This window comes from Pezoporus occidentalis, unplaced genomic scaffold (assembly GCF_034315485.1).
Source record: "Pezoporus occidentalis ecotype Australia unplaced genomic scaffold, CSIRO_AGI_Poc_V1 ctg128, whole genome shotgun sequence".
Classification (NCBI taxonomy): Eukaryota; Metazoa; Chordata; class Aves; order Psittaciformes; family Psittacidae; genus Pezoporus; species Pezoporus occidentalis.
The window spans coordinates 288,038-302,506 of NW_026913082.1; the positions used below are offsets into that span (position 1 = coordinate 288,038).

At 37.6% G+C, this 14,469-nt stretch overlaps 2 protein-coding genes across 6 annotated transcripts in view; one reads left to right on the forward strand and one right to left on the reverse strand.

The window, feature by feature from the left end:
* The window catches only part of CUNH7orf50 (chromosome unknown C7orf50 homolog), a 131,803-nt gene that overhangs the window by 24,647 nt on the left and 92,687 nt on the right, over window positions 1-14,469 (forward strand). The window contains exon 1 of one of the 4 annotated variants that reach the window (XM_062607976.1): window positions 6,941-7,023. The exons of the other annotated variants lie outside the window; for them this stretch is intronic. The gene's annotated coding sequence lies outside the window, so the exon portion shown is untranslated. Of the gene's footprint in view, window positions 1-6,940; window positions 7,024-14,469 lie in introns of those variants that run through there. 4 annotated transcript variants of the gene reach the window in all.
* LOC134158225 (uncharacterized) lies at window positions 5,238-14,182 on the reverse strand. Of its 2 annotated transcripts, XM_062607964.1 has the most exons (3): window positions 13,796-14,182; window positions 8,569-8,722; window positions 5,238-7,384 (listed from the first exon to the last, which is right to left on the reverse strand). In XM_062607964.1, exon 3 carries the CDS (start codon window positions 7,336-7,338, stop codon window positions 6,319-6,321), a length of 1,020 nt encoding a protein of 339 aa, XP_062463948.1. In that variant the 5' UTR covers window positions 7,339-7,384; window positions 8,569-8,722; window positions 13,796-14,182; the 3' UTR covers window positions 5,238-6,318. The 2 variants fall into 2 exon arrangements, with proteins under 2 accessions (XP_062463948.1, XP_062463947.1); XM_062607963.1 differs by lacking the exon at window positions 8,569-8,722.

Consider the following 14,469-nt stretch of genomic DNA (forward strand, 5'->3'; position numbering starts at 1 on the left):
AAGATGAATTGGATTTCAGCATTTAGGATTTCAAGAAGACAGCGTTACAGTTTCAGAAGTGTGGAGTAAACAATTAACAGGTCAGTGTAATGGATGTGTTACATCTATTACAGTGGCCAAATATCTTTAGATTACAAAAGATCTCATCTATAGGAAAGTGAAGCAAAAGTTCCTTACACAAGTGGCTTTGGGAGTAGAAGGCACTTTGCCTTCTAGTGCCGTTGAGGCAAATACGTGATTTGCTGGCTTTTTGTGGAACACAGGATTTTTGCTGTGTTACTAAACATGTTTTTAAAGATGCTCGTACATGATTGCTGTCTACAAGTAGGTTTGGGATAAATTATCATTTAGCCAAAAGAAACCTTGCACAAACTAGTGCTGGTAAAGTGCTGAACAGACGACTTTCCCTGTGTATGGAATGGTTTTCTGGAGTGTCTTTCTGCAGGGTTATAAGGACGGGAGCCTCAAGTGTTTTGCTTTGAGAAGTGTACATATATGTTTGCATTGTATACTGGAATAATTGTGCTGTTAGAAAAATCTTGTGATACCAGCTTTGAAGATCTTGATTTTTTGCTGTCCTAAAGAACCCTAAAGGGTTATAAAAAGCTTTTGTTGTTTGCCGATCATGTGGTTTTGCTGTACTTAATTCCATCCTTCAGAGCTTTTACTGATCTTGTAAGGGCCAGAAGGATTTTTTACTTTCCTTTATAGCTTCTGGGTGTTAGTTGTTTGTAATTTTGGCGGCCTGGATTTGATAATCAGCTGGTCTCTCTGCCTTTGGTTTTCTACCTGTGAGTATCAGCTGATTTGCTATTAAAATGTAATATCCTGAGTGCTATTTTTCTGGTTTGACTTCATGGTAACAAATATGTCACTGCCATATTTCCAGAATTGTTAGGAAATTCTCTTCTGAGAGACCCGTGAAGCAGCTGCTTTTCCTGCTAGGAGAACTGTGAAGCATAAGAGGCCAAGTCTAGTATTACTATATTGTAACTAGTTTTTAAGTAAATATGAGATGATCACGTGAATCCTCTGAATCCTGTTTCCTAAACCAGATGGCAACATATTCAGGGTCATATGCAGTCAAATTATTGTTATTGATTAATCTAGTTTAATCTCCCTGTTCATCACTTCCATATTCCATAAAATGCTTAAAATTCATTTCAGCAACTGCTGAACATTGAACTCTTCTTCCTTCCCTGTCAATTGCTGATATTCCATGGGACTTCATAGGGAATGCAGTAATGATCCATTCTGATTCACAGTTGTGACAGTATTAACCATTACGGTTCTGCCTGTCATACCTTACCTTGTTTGTTGCTAAAATGTGTGAAATGGACTGATGTGATAGCATTTGTATGATGTCAGACCTCAGTAATCCAGCATTTAAGATTTTCCTTAAATAAAGGAAATTAAGGTTTATTTTTAAATCTGTAGTAGACAACTTCTGTATATATCTCAACATGTCTATGACTGTGGAGTCTTTAAGGAACACTAATTGTCTGTGATGTACTTAGATGCACCAAGAAGCTAAAAGTGGGTATAGCAAAAGATGTTCTATATAATTTAGCAGGCTTCAACATACGGGCCTGCTGTTGTGTTGCAAAAAGGTGAGAGCTGAGGAGGAAGAAAGTGTGAGGTGTGAGTATAGAGGAAATAGAGATGCTGTTACAATGTCCATGAAGTTTTTTGAGTAGATGGATCTCATCCTCCAAATTCTCTCTTATCTTTCTGTTACATGAATACTGACTGTGACCTTTTTCAGCCACTGAATGACATCTGGTTGTGTCCGTTACCCTGTTTTAGAGCAGCTTCACGCTTTATCCTGTCCGTTCTCAGTAATTTTCCCTTTCTTGCAAATAATCAAACTTAGTTTGACTTGGAATTGTGTTCTATGCCCGCAGAAAACCTTGGCTAGAGTGGATTTTGTGTTTAGGCATTTCAGTTGCCAGTAACTCCGAGAATGCATTTTTCTTACTAAAAATAAGTTTTAGAAGTTCAGCCTTTTCTTTGGCAGGGGCAACGCCCTGTAAACTATTTTGGTAAAAAGTTTTTCTTTTTCTTAAAGTGTATATTGCAAGTCTCTTGGGGATAATATAAAAATTTTACAAAACTGGACCACAAAATGTTGTCGAGTGAAAGGTGATTCATCACAGGACTTTAGGCTCTATCCAGATACGATGAAGAAATACAATCTGCAAAGCATCAATGGTTTTCACTTTAGTTGTGTCGTCTGGCAGCCCTTTGCAGGGCACTTGTACCCACATGGAGGTGAAATGCGTTCTTTGATTCTAGTCAGTGGTAATTTGTCACACAACATGTGTAATGTAAATGTTATATAGAGTGCTTATTTTAGCTGAATTGCTTTAGCTTTTGCCTTACCCCAAAACTTCTGCAACTACCTCAAAATCAAGATAAGTAATGCTGTAGCCCTTTCAGGGTTTGTATGTTTGAAATTAGAATGTAACTAGGGCTTAGTAATACATGGGCGTAGCAGCTCAAGTTTTGATTCAAGTGTGCAAATCCAATCTCTCTTTAGCTCAGATGTTGTTTTGCAGTGGGATAAGAGCAGATTTGAGTCAGCTGGCTTAGCAAGATGAGTCTCTACATGTTCTTTTCCAAAATGTTACCAACTCAGAAATTCATGCTGAAACTTCAGCAGCCAGCTCATTTCTTTTACTGAATGGAAAGGTTTATTCAAAAGCAGGCCAAAGTCTTACGAAGAAAGGAGTATTACCAGTGCCGAAGTAAAATATTCTTCTTTGAATTTTCCAGTGTATTCCTTCAGTTAATTTTGACATCTTGCCTATAAAAATATATGCTCTTTTTCTTCTGGAACATACTGTTCAAAATTAGGGGAGGCCTGGAAGCAGTAAGCGTTCAGCAAAGCTGTTGCTGTTGTAGGGGAAAGAAGTTTCTCAGAGCAGGGACATTTTATTTTGTTAAAAATACAATTAAAATTATTAGTTATTTTTAAATTATTACTTTTAATCTTAGTCAAAGCTGCTCTTTTCTCCCTTGTGTCAAGTTGTTTTAGAATGCCTTTTGGGGACAGTTTCTGTTCCTTCCTCTATTGCACATAGGGGTACTTGTGCTCATCTAGTTGGGTACAAGTAGGTTTTTGCTGGGATGGTACATTCATTGTCCTGAATCTTAATGTAAGCTCTGTGTAACTATCAAGAATGATTTAGCAGAACATTTTTGCACTGCTGGAAGTTAGTTTATAACTGTTTGAATTATTTTAATGCATTTTTCCACCTCTTCTCTGCTGTTTACTCTTGTTTTCTCCTATTCAAAGTCTTTTCATTGCACATAGAGATTTCTTTATGACAATATAACTGGCCATCCAGAAAATACTCTTTTCCCCATGACAGTAGACATGGACAGGAAAGAGGCAAGAGTACATTCACTCGCACCTCACAGACTTCAGCCAGGAGCTATATCCAGGATAACACAGACTTGGTCATTCTTGATATATCAAGATATACTTGTTCCCAGATCCTAGCTCTGACAGTAAGGCCCTACTGGTTTTATTACTTTGAGACATTTGGTTATGGGTGTGCTTCAGCTGTGTTCCTTGCTGAGAGTATCAGGAAGCATCATCCTTCCACCTGTGTTGAACCTTTAGGTTCCTTACAGATTCACTCATTGTTAGACCAGTTTCCAGGTCCAGTGAGCATTAACTAAAGCCAACATTTACTAGCTTTTCTTTTAGGCACCTTTAACAGTAACTCAGAACTCAGAAACAACACAATATTTATTCTTTCATCCTCAAATATAAAATATATAGAAGCAGTGGATAAAGTAGAATCCTTTGAGCATAATTGCCGCACTGGAAAATAACCTACTTATCCATGGCGTAGCTGAAACTATGATGTTCATCTGAATTGTGATAAACAGCTCACATCTTCTTCCATCCTCTTTCATTCAGTCTGTCAGCTTTTTCACTGATGTACAGTTCTTGGAACTCGTCTCTTCAAACTTCTTTCTGCAGGGCTGATATTTGGTCCATGTTGTTTAATCTCCTCCTTCTCAGGTGCAAAACAAAATCTCTGATGCCAGCTGAGAAATCCTTTCACAAGTATGACATTGGGTCTTGGATTCAAAGAGATGATTATCTACGTACTTCCTTTCTGACCAGGTTCTATAATGGTCTGTTTATATGTAGTGTCCTTTAATTAGCCATCTGTTCATGCTGGCAACAGAACAAAATTGAACAGGAAAACAGGCTGACTTAATACAGTGCAGACATCTTACCAGCTGATTTTTGCATCTCACAGAAACATTGGTTCTTATGGTCATAGCTGACTGAAGACTACGTATTGCCCTTTATTTGCATGTGATGCAGTCATGGTCCATACATTTCAGGACTTGGATGTGTAAGACTAGATCCATATATCTAAATACTGGGTCTAGAAACTGTTACTGTTGATCAAATGTAATTCTTCCATTTATGCACTTAGTTGTTGTTTTACAGAAGATGTTCTTCTTGACTGATCAGTGCTTGCTTTGTCTCGGGCAGCTTGTGCTCATTTGCACCAACTCTCTACACAAATCTGGACCCTGTCAGGAAGCCCTTTCAAAGCATACAACTCCAAAAGCAAATCTGTCACTTCCATTAGCATGCAGGTGTTACGCAAAGGCACATATTTAAGGATAAAAGTGGCTTTTCTCAGAACCCTTTAGGTCACTTGAGCTTTCCTCATCACGCCAATATAAGTCTTCATCTTTATAGAATTACAGAATCACAGACTGGTTTGAGTTGGAAGGGACCTTAAAGATCATCTAGTTCCAACCCCCTGCCACTGGCAGGGACACCTTCCACTGCTGCCCAGAAAAGGATTGTCCTGGAAGGTGGGGGATCTGCAGCTTCTCTGGACAACCTGTTATATTGTCTCATCACCCTGCTAGTGAAGAATTGTTTCCTAATGTCCAATCTCAATCACCCCTCTGTCAGTTTAAAGCCATTCCCCCTTTTCCCGTCACTACATGCCCTAGTACAATTTTCGAACTTCCCTGTTGTTTCAGTTCCCTCCAGCTCTATGAGAGGAAAAGCTGAAACTAAAACCAAATGTCTAAGATGCTCCTGACCAAATTCAGTTACAGTAACAGTGTGCTCAAAGCAAGCGTTTAAAACTTTGCACCTGCATCTCGGTCTGCATTGGCTGCTGATTCTGCAGGGCTACAACTGAACCCCTATACCACAGCTGTTTTATTTGCTGATTCAGATTTTCTTCCCCATTTTGTACCATTTACACAGGAATTCTAAACTAAATGTATTATGCTCCTGTCTTGTCTCTAGCAGAGCCCTGATTTCAGTTTGAAACTTGGGTTCTGCCCAGTTTCAAACATGCCTCACATCTACTGTTCTGGGCTGGCTTTTCGCCTGTTCTTTTAGTTAGTATATTATTGTGTGACTCTTCCAAGGCATCTTCATACTTCTGAATGAACTCATCAAGAATGCCTTAAATCAATAATTGCTCTAAGTCTTAATGCAGAGTTGAAGCTTAGAGTACATTAACAAAAACCTTTCATTCTTGCATAGAGTTTTAATTAGCCATCCTGTTGATCTTTCCAGTTCAGTGCTTCACAAAGGAGCTGAAGCTTTCCTTTATGGACCAGACTTTCCATTAATTTGAATTTTATTTCTTTTTTTTTTGGCACATGAATTCAGACAAAAACCTTAAGGGCTCCAATAAAAGTATAAGAGGAAAATGGAAAAAGGGAAGAAATGCTTAGTTTGTGTGCGTGTGTGTGTGTCTAAGCAAGTGCTACAGTAGACGTACAGTATTACATACTCTTTCAGGGTTATAATGGATTCTTAAGCCATACTTCACTGCTGCTGCTACTGGAATTTACCACTGTTATAAAAATAAGTAGTTTGTAGGCTAAGAAATCAGAAGCATCAGCACACCTGAGAAAATGCTTTGGCTGAAGATTTTTACCTTTGTTCAAAGTTGTTTTCTACTGTGTTTTTGCTTGCAACTTTGCTGGGGCAGTGGTGGTATTACAAAAGCACACTTCTATGGCAGCAGTACTTTTCTTACTACTTGGCTTTGAAGTAACACTGTAGGCGATTTAAATATATATATATGCAAAAAAAAACCTCAGACCTTACATGTTTTCTCATAGATCACTGCTAATACTAGCACTAAGAATCTTTTTTTTTTTCAGTTCAGAACTGCTAGTTGCAAGACAGTCCAAGTTTGGTTTCTAAAGAAGGAACAATTACCCTTTTTTGAAGAAGTGAAAAAAATGAACCAAAACCCACAAACTCAAAAGTAAAATGGATTGACAGTTCCTCCGAACAATAGGGTATTACTGAGACCCACTTTCATGGGTTGTAGCTGTTACTGGTATTTCCAGGTGATTGTTGGCAGTGTTTTTCCTTCGGCAGTTCTGGATGACTTTAAGTACTTCATCCTTGCATGGTTTATGAAAACAAAGTATAAGTACCAAACTAGCACAGCTCTCACAGAACAACACAATTTCTGCAATATTCATCACAAGCTCATTCTTTGGAGTTCCAATGCTCTTCTGTAGTTTGAATGTTGTCCTGAAGAGAAGCATAACGTTGTAAAAGAGACGGCATATAAATATCGTTATGCTTATAATATACGCAGCAGGGTAAGTACGAATGTGCTGTTGTAAGGCTGGAGCTTCAGCAGGTGCTTCTTTTGCGAAGAGAACAGTAAAACAGAGTATCTGAAGAAATGATGGGATTGCAAATCCAAAGGTGAATTTAATGATCTCGTATTCAGGCCATGCAAATAATGGATCTAACTGGCAGTCTGTTTCCAAGTGGTAGTTATCTGTGCCAACCAGTACTGCCTCAGTCAGTGACAAGCAGAAGGCATATATAAGTACAAATCCAACACACAATATGGGTCTTTGAGTTGCTTTGCTGAGAGCAGTCCTTGGTGGAAATCTCTTCAGTAATAGTATGAGAAGTGTCAGCAAGAAAACATACTGAGAATTGAAATAACTGAAGTTGAAAAAAAATGACAGTACGTTACACGCGAGGTGAGTTGCTTTTAAATAGTCAGGTCTAGTGATAACAGAAAATGATAAAAGAATCATTATAATATTGCTGATGGTGAAGGCTAGAAGAAGTAAGTCTAAGTTTTCTATGACCTTGTGCTGCACATAATTCTTTATGAAAATGATCAAAATACATATGCCAGCTATTAATCCTGTTGGTACAAAAAATGCGATGTAGCAGTGCATAAGTCTTGATATGATGTTTTGAGAAGCTATGAAGGCTTCGATTTCTTCTGGGGAGTTGAAAGCCAAATTCTTGCTTGGGTAGCTGATCCATGTCATGTTGTGAGAAGCCATCCTTCCCTCCACGCCGTGCTTATTTCCTGTTCAATGGAGTTTGAATCTGAAATGGAAAAGGAAGGTGAAACAGGTTTTAAAGTACAGTTTGTAACTTCTGCGTTAAATATGATGTGCAGTCAGGAGTCTGAACCATTTGTTCACAATAACTGTAGTATATTTTTTGTGGATTTTACGTTCCTGTGTTAATTTTAGGCTAACTTGCATAATATTTTTAGCCAGAGAGATCTGCCCTTTTATTTATCTGGCTCCTGCTCTCACCACTGCTCCCTTTTCCTCCCCTCGTGCAAACCGGACTTCACTGTGGCTCAGCCCTGTAGACAGCAGCCAGGATTCAGCGCTCTCATGTTGCCTGTAGAATAGACGGGGGAGTTGGCTGTTTGGCGGGCGAGGAAGCAGTTGGCTCTGGGATTAGGTGGAGCCACTTTTCCTCACTATCCTGCCAAAAAAGGGTAAGGACAGCTCCAGTGTGTGGGTTACAGCTACAGCCACAAAATAACTTCTCTGTGCTGTTGCATGGGTGGGAATTTTGTCAGAACCCAGTTCACAGTCTCATGGCTCACACTGAATACTGAGGAAAGTGCAAAGATAATCACAATATGAGGCAAGAGCCACATTCCTTCTTTGTTTGTAGTTTTGTTTCCTTTCTGGTATGAAAAAAAAAGCCTTTTGTGACAGCAGTCTGTACTGAGGAGCTCATATAGAATCAATGTGAATGCTTAAGAACTGTTATGAGCAAGCTGCTTTCATGCTAAAGCATCTTTATACATTAATAACACTGTCATTTTTAGATATAACTGTTGCATAAAACTCTGAAAAATAATGGTTTTCTGTATGCTTAAATTTGAGAAAATTATTACCAGTGCATTATAAACCTATTGATAAAGTTTTAGCAAGGAATATTTTTACAGCTGAGTTATAAATTCCTGAAAATAGGGAATTTTAAGAGTAATATGCATAGGCTGTTAGCAGTAATGACTCTATGATATGTTCATACAATAATTCTGCTACCATATAAATATTTGAAGGATTCTTTTTTAAGCCAAAAACCTTTGTAAGAGAACATAATATGTACTAAAGAAAAGCAAGATAATGGACTCATTATTCCTAATGAATTTTGAATTTCTGATTAAGTATGGTCCTTAGTACCGGAAAAAGTTAAACATACAGGCAGTTTTACAACAGTGTAGAATGTTGTTTTCTGAGAAAAAAAGAACCTTTTTTACTCACAAGGATTTCAATTTTGTGTTAAGTTAGAGTTTGGTGATTTTACTTTGTTCCGTTGTATGCAAAGCTAGTGTGTACAAGCAGTGTATGTAGACGGCACACCAGGCAAAGACAGGACAGCAGAGTTCTCTCGTACAGAAGCTTCTGTACAGTCATACTGGTAACAAGAGTGATATATTTAGTTGTACATAATGCATTTCCCATAAAAGGATTGTAGTGATGTTAACTCTTAAAGTGAAAGTAACTTTAAATTGGTAAAAGTTCATAACGTTGCATTAATGTTTTTAAGCAGTGTTCATTATAGATAAGTCAGCGTCTTAATACTGTTTGGCAATTCATTTATGGTTGTTACCTCTGACACTACTTCGTATTTCTGATATTTCTAATCTCTCCTCAAAATTGGAATTCTAATACTGGTTTTAATTAGAAAAGTTGACTTATCAAAGTGGCTTTGATTAAGTGTGTATATAATCTTATGTAATTATAATTTCATTTATATAAACCCATGGAGTTATGTTTTGATTCAGTGGTGTTCTTTGTCCCCTTTTAAAGACAGAGCTTCTTGCTTTCTAGAAAAGGTTATTTTTTGAGAGATTTCACTACAGGAAGGCCTCGTGCACCCAGGGAAGTTGGTTTTTGCTACAGGTACACTTGAAGGAGGGGAAAAGTTGGCTGGTCAGAACTCTGGCTGTGTTCTAACCTCTGAGCTGAGGTTTACCATATAGGAAAGCATTGATAGGCAGAACTGGTGGAAATCTCTGAAGCAAGTGAAGAATCAATATAATTTTGAAGCCTAAACATAGATTGTTAAATGTGAACAATCGTAAGGAAAACGGAATGAAAAATCTCAAAAATGACAGGTGTTGGGAGGAAATATTGTCTTCTTAATTGTGGAAATGTATGTTAAATGCTTGCAGTAGAGCATTTGTTTCTGTTCACCTGATGTTTAGTATGAACCACTAAGAAGGACTCAGTATGAAAGTACTCAAACTGAAGAGTGAGAATAATTAAGAAGAAAAAGCGCAAACTTAAACCACGCATGCCAAACCTCACAACTGTAGTTAACTGCTTGGCCTTTTGTATTTCTTCATACCAGTGATTTCCCCATCTCTTTCGAAATATAACTGATCTGATTTCTAAATTATGTAATACTGAAGCACTGGCGGGAGGAATCTAGAAAATTTCTCTGTAATTGAGTAGCAGCAGTGCTCTCCACTTCGCTTTGGTTCTATGCCTAAAAGTGATGCACTGTGCTATTCTGTTCAGACAGCTGCAGCCATGGAGCTTGACAGACTTGCTTTATTTCCTGGAAATCTGAAGGCCATGAAATTCTAACTTCTACAGTTTGTCTCTTCTTAAATACTTGGGAGAAATCTCAAGAATGAAGGAAAGTGAAAGTCAAATTTTGACCTTGTATTACAAGAGAGATTTGAAGCTTAATCTGCTGAAGGATAGGTAATTTGTGACTGTTAGAGAAAGTGGAACCACTTGAGCATCTGTAGAAAGCCCACTCCGTAGTTCCAGGAGGTTAAGAAATAATTACATTTTGAGCTCTTCCACCAGAGTTTCCAGTGTTACCTTCTAGTCTCATCAGGCCTTTTGGAGAGCTGAGTATTTGAATTTTGTTCTGTCACTCTGAAGGTCTTCATTATCTTCTCAATAACTTTTATATCATGAGCCAACTAACCGTGCTTACTGTCCTTGCAGAGACTCTCAGAATAACTTAGCAACATTCAGCTTTTATGGTAGCATAATTGCAAAGGAAACAAAGGACATTGTTTTGGGTTTCACAAGAAATCAAACTGCAGAAAAAACTGTGAGGCCAAAACTCGATTGAATTTGCTCAGGATCTGGCCTTGGTACTGACACTGGCTTCATTTTTGACCACAGGAAAGGATTTTCATTTTAGTTAGCTAATCTTTGGGCATTTAAGACAAAGAAAGGAATGTTAGACTTCATGCGGCACATTCCAGTAGTTGCAACTTAACTGCGTGAAAGTGCATCATCTTGTTTTCTCTTTCTGTACCCACTAGTTTGCATGTTGTGATATTTTAATGACAGACCATCACCATATTACATAGAGGCTATTGATGTGTTTAGGCTTCATTTGTCATAGGTGTCAAAATGAGTGCCTGAAATAGTTTCATTTGGGTTGTAATGCTCATAACCACAGATCGTTACTTAACATTACTGTCAAATAGTAGCAGTGATGTCAATACTACCCTGATTTTCCACCTAGACATTGTTATTCTAATATAAGTGTGTGTCTTTTGAATTGTCTCATCTGGTAAGAGCTTTAAACTAAAGAAGAGCCATGTATTCAACCTAGAATTAACATACTCACTTGGGAAATAACACTGCAACTGTATGTGTATAATCATAATCAGGGTATTAAAATTGTGACTTAAGGAAAGATTTCCAGGTGTGTTGTTTTAAAGGGAACTTCCAGAAGATCACCTTAGGATTCCCTCACAAACAAAATTTTACCAAAACAACAAGCTGTCTGCAGATTTGCTGTGGTTAGTCCATACGAGCATAATGCTTGCTTGAATTTAGTAGTGTGTTCATCACAGTGAAAGAAATATCTGCTAGTAGTTTGTAGCTTATTCTGAAATATTTTTTGTTTTAGCAAATAAGGTTAAAGTTAATGCAGATATTATTTCTACTCCCCCTTAAATTATTCCTAGAACGTTTTATCCTGCTTTAAAAATAATAGATCACAATGATAATGGCAGACTACTGTCTTATTTGGCTCTGGTGTCTCACTAATTATTTCAAAGAGAGGAAGTGCAATTTTGAGTTCAGGTTGTGGTAAGAAAGGCTCGTGTGCAGGTGTCTGCAATCGAATATGCCTAATACTTAATACAAGCTAATATAAATAGGTTCTTCTCTCTAACATGCTCACACTTAGAGATATATTTCTAATTTATGACCTTATCCTACAGTCTATTTCTTTTCAGTATTTGTCTCTTCATAATTATTTCAGTGAAGCTTCAGGATATATATATAGCACTTTACAAGATGCGTTGCTTATCAGCTCATGAAATTGCTGCATTAGGGTTTTCCAGGTGAGATTATAAACTGGACCTTATCAGAAAAATCTGACTCCTTTGCACGCTCTGCAGCTGATGGTTTGAGTTATAGTCACAGATGGCATAACCTCTCACTATGTTTGCTTACACTGGAATGGATGGCTTTAGGGACTTTAATGACGGTAAGGTGCACATCTACCATGGAAAGCAACTCTTAAAATTTCTAAGCCTATACATTTTTAAAACATTCCCAAAGTGTCTTGCACTGAAGTAAATGTATGCTTAGAATAATAATGGGATGGAGGAGCTTGCAACTTCTGCTGTAGTAAGATGAACATATTTGCAAATTTTAATAGACTTTTTTTGGTAGTACTTGTTTCATGTAAAATAAAAAGATAAGTTCCATGGGAGCAGCAGAGCACCAGGGTGTTTTATATTTCACATCTTTTATTTCAAAATCCCCATGCAGATGACCATGTTTTTCATTCAAATGCTTTGAGTTTCCATCATAAAAAAGTAAGGAATTTATTATGTCATTTTCATCTACTGTGAGAAAATCTGGTATTCCTTCAGTTCTTGTCTGGGTCTTAGATTTACTGCAGGGGCATATGTTTTATTTCAAAATGCATGTAATGTTTATGCTCTGCTTGGTGGGGGGCCATGACTCCTTTACTCTTTTAGAGGCATCTGTCAGCTTTGAGTGCAAACACCTTGAGACCTGAATGTGGGTTTTTTTTTTCCTCAGAACATACTATGAGGTAAACTGACTGTTACTTCTGTTTACTCACTGGTAACTGAGAGTAATATGTAGCGTGTCAAAGCTCACATATATAGAAGCTATGGCAGAAGCCAGGCCCATTCCTGTTCCTCCTAAGATTGATTAATAAGGGTAACTTGCAATATGCCACTTGCATTATTTGTCCCTGTATTGTCACGCTCCAATATTTTGTCTTTTCTTTAACTCTGTTTCCTCACTTTGTTTTAATTGACCATCATTAGTGAATTCTTACTTAACTTCACATTCCCTTGCTTTTTTCTTGTTCGCCCCCTTCCCTTTTTCTGGCCCTGTTTCCCCACTATCATATGCTCTGCCTTTTGTGTCAGCAGTTAAAGCAAAAATGTTTGATTCTTACTCTCTGGAGCACAGGGCATACGTTATCCCTCACTTCCAACAGATGGAGCTGAGCAAATGAACACAGTGTTCAGAAGACAGCTTAAAAATAACAAGCTCTGAAAAGCCTACTTTCAGTACTGAGGGAACCCAGTTTCTAAGATTTCATTGTTTTTGGTCCCTCATCCCCACTTTGATGGTTAACTTGTGCAAACGAAGAGCTTGGTTTCAAGGAAACTTTTGTTTATTTGAAGTCTAGAAAGAGGAGCTCCTAAAATGTTTCTCCCTGGCAGCTAGAACTCTTCCTCTATAAAAAGGCTGGCAGGGCAGTCTTTCTGCATTCTGTCACCAGCCTTTTGAAGGAAAATATTCTTTCATCTAGTTATAAAAAATGTACATGATTTTCCTTATGAAACTCAGCTTTTGGGGGGCATGTCCTGTATTAATCGCTGAAACCACTGCACATACTTCGGGGGTGAATTTGTCCTTTCTGTTTGTATTACATCTGCCAAGTTAAAAGAAGGGGGCAGCTCACAGCATATGAAAGACTGAAATATAAAATACTATATTCATCTTGCTTGTAATGTCAGAATTCCTACTGAGGTGGTAAAGGTTTACAATTTTCCTACCCTTAACTGCTGAGAAATTAACCATTTCCTGAGAATCCAAAAGCTTCTATTTTTACTTTTCCAGAATATAAATGAATCAGCAGTAACTGAACATAATCTTCAAGCAGCATTGCTGACGTGTTTCCTGTCCTATACAATTCCCGCTCTGTAGTCCGGATTATCCAACAATGTCTATCTTTTAAAATGCTGCTTTTAGGCAATGGTTGGAGCCTTTTCTCCAGATCATGGAAGGGTGTTTCATCATCCGGCTATCATCAGTTCAAAGGGAGTTAGGTACTTACCAGAAAACAGTCTCTTTTCCTCTATTTTATTATAAATTTCCAGATTTATATTTCACTTTGTGTAGTTCAAATGTTGTCAAAGAAGGGAAAACTAAACCCTTTAAATTATAACTTCACAATCTGAGCCTCTTGTGATGAATAAAACATTGCATATTCAAAGTAATATAAAGCACTTACCTTCTCAAGAAAATGCTCCACAGATACAAACAGGCTGAATCTTTCCCTACGAATAGTCAGATGAAATATAATTATTGTTTGGAGCATATAGCCCTTTTTATTTATGCAGAAAGCAGAGTGTATATATTACAGTAACTTCTCTAGCTGCTGTACATCACGATGAAAAATCCAGACGCTCGCTGACTACAAAAACATACAGTTCTGTAAAGGAAACAGGAACTTGGTTTAAGTCATTCAAACCATACACGTTGCCTGTTTAGCAAACCTATGATTTCATCATGTGACTTTAAAGTTCAAATTATCCTCTGCAGAGAGATATTTTAGAACAGAAAAGTAGTGTTTGTCCCTGCCATTTCTAAGTGTGTGAGGCCATCCAGTGGATTTTTTTCCTCTTGTTCATGAAGTCATCCAACATGCATTGGCCAGCCTTTGCATTTACATTTTTTTCTAGTGTGCTGTTTTAAGTCCTACAGGTCTAGAAAAGGAAAAGCCTGTTGAATAAATACCGAGCAAGGCCCGTTGCTTAACAAGGCAAAAACTCAGCACAAGTAGTGCATGTGAAAAATACTAAGATCCCTTCTTAAAAGATAGAGTGTATTTCTATTTTTCTGTGGGTCCCGACTCATGGAACATTCCCAGTATTGTATACATGCAATAAATTATTTTTCCAGATG

What these genes read in the sequence shown, in the direction of transcription:
- LOC134158225 (XM_062607963.1), bottom strand. Translation starts at nt 7,338, where the DNA reads ATGGCTTCTCACAACATGACATGGATCAGCTACCCAAGCAAGAATTTG.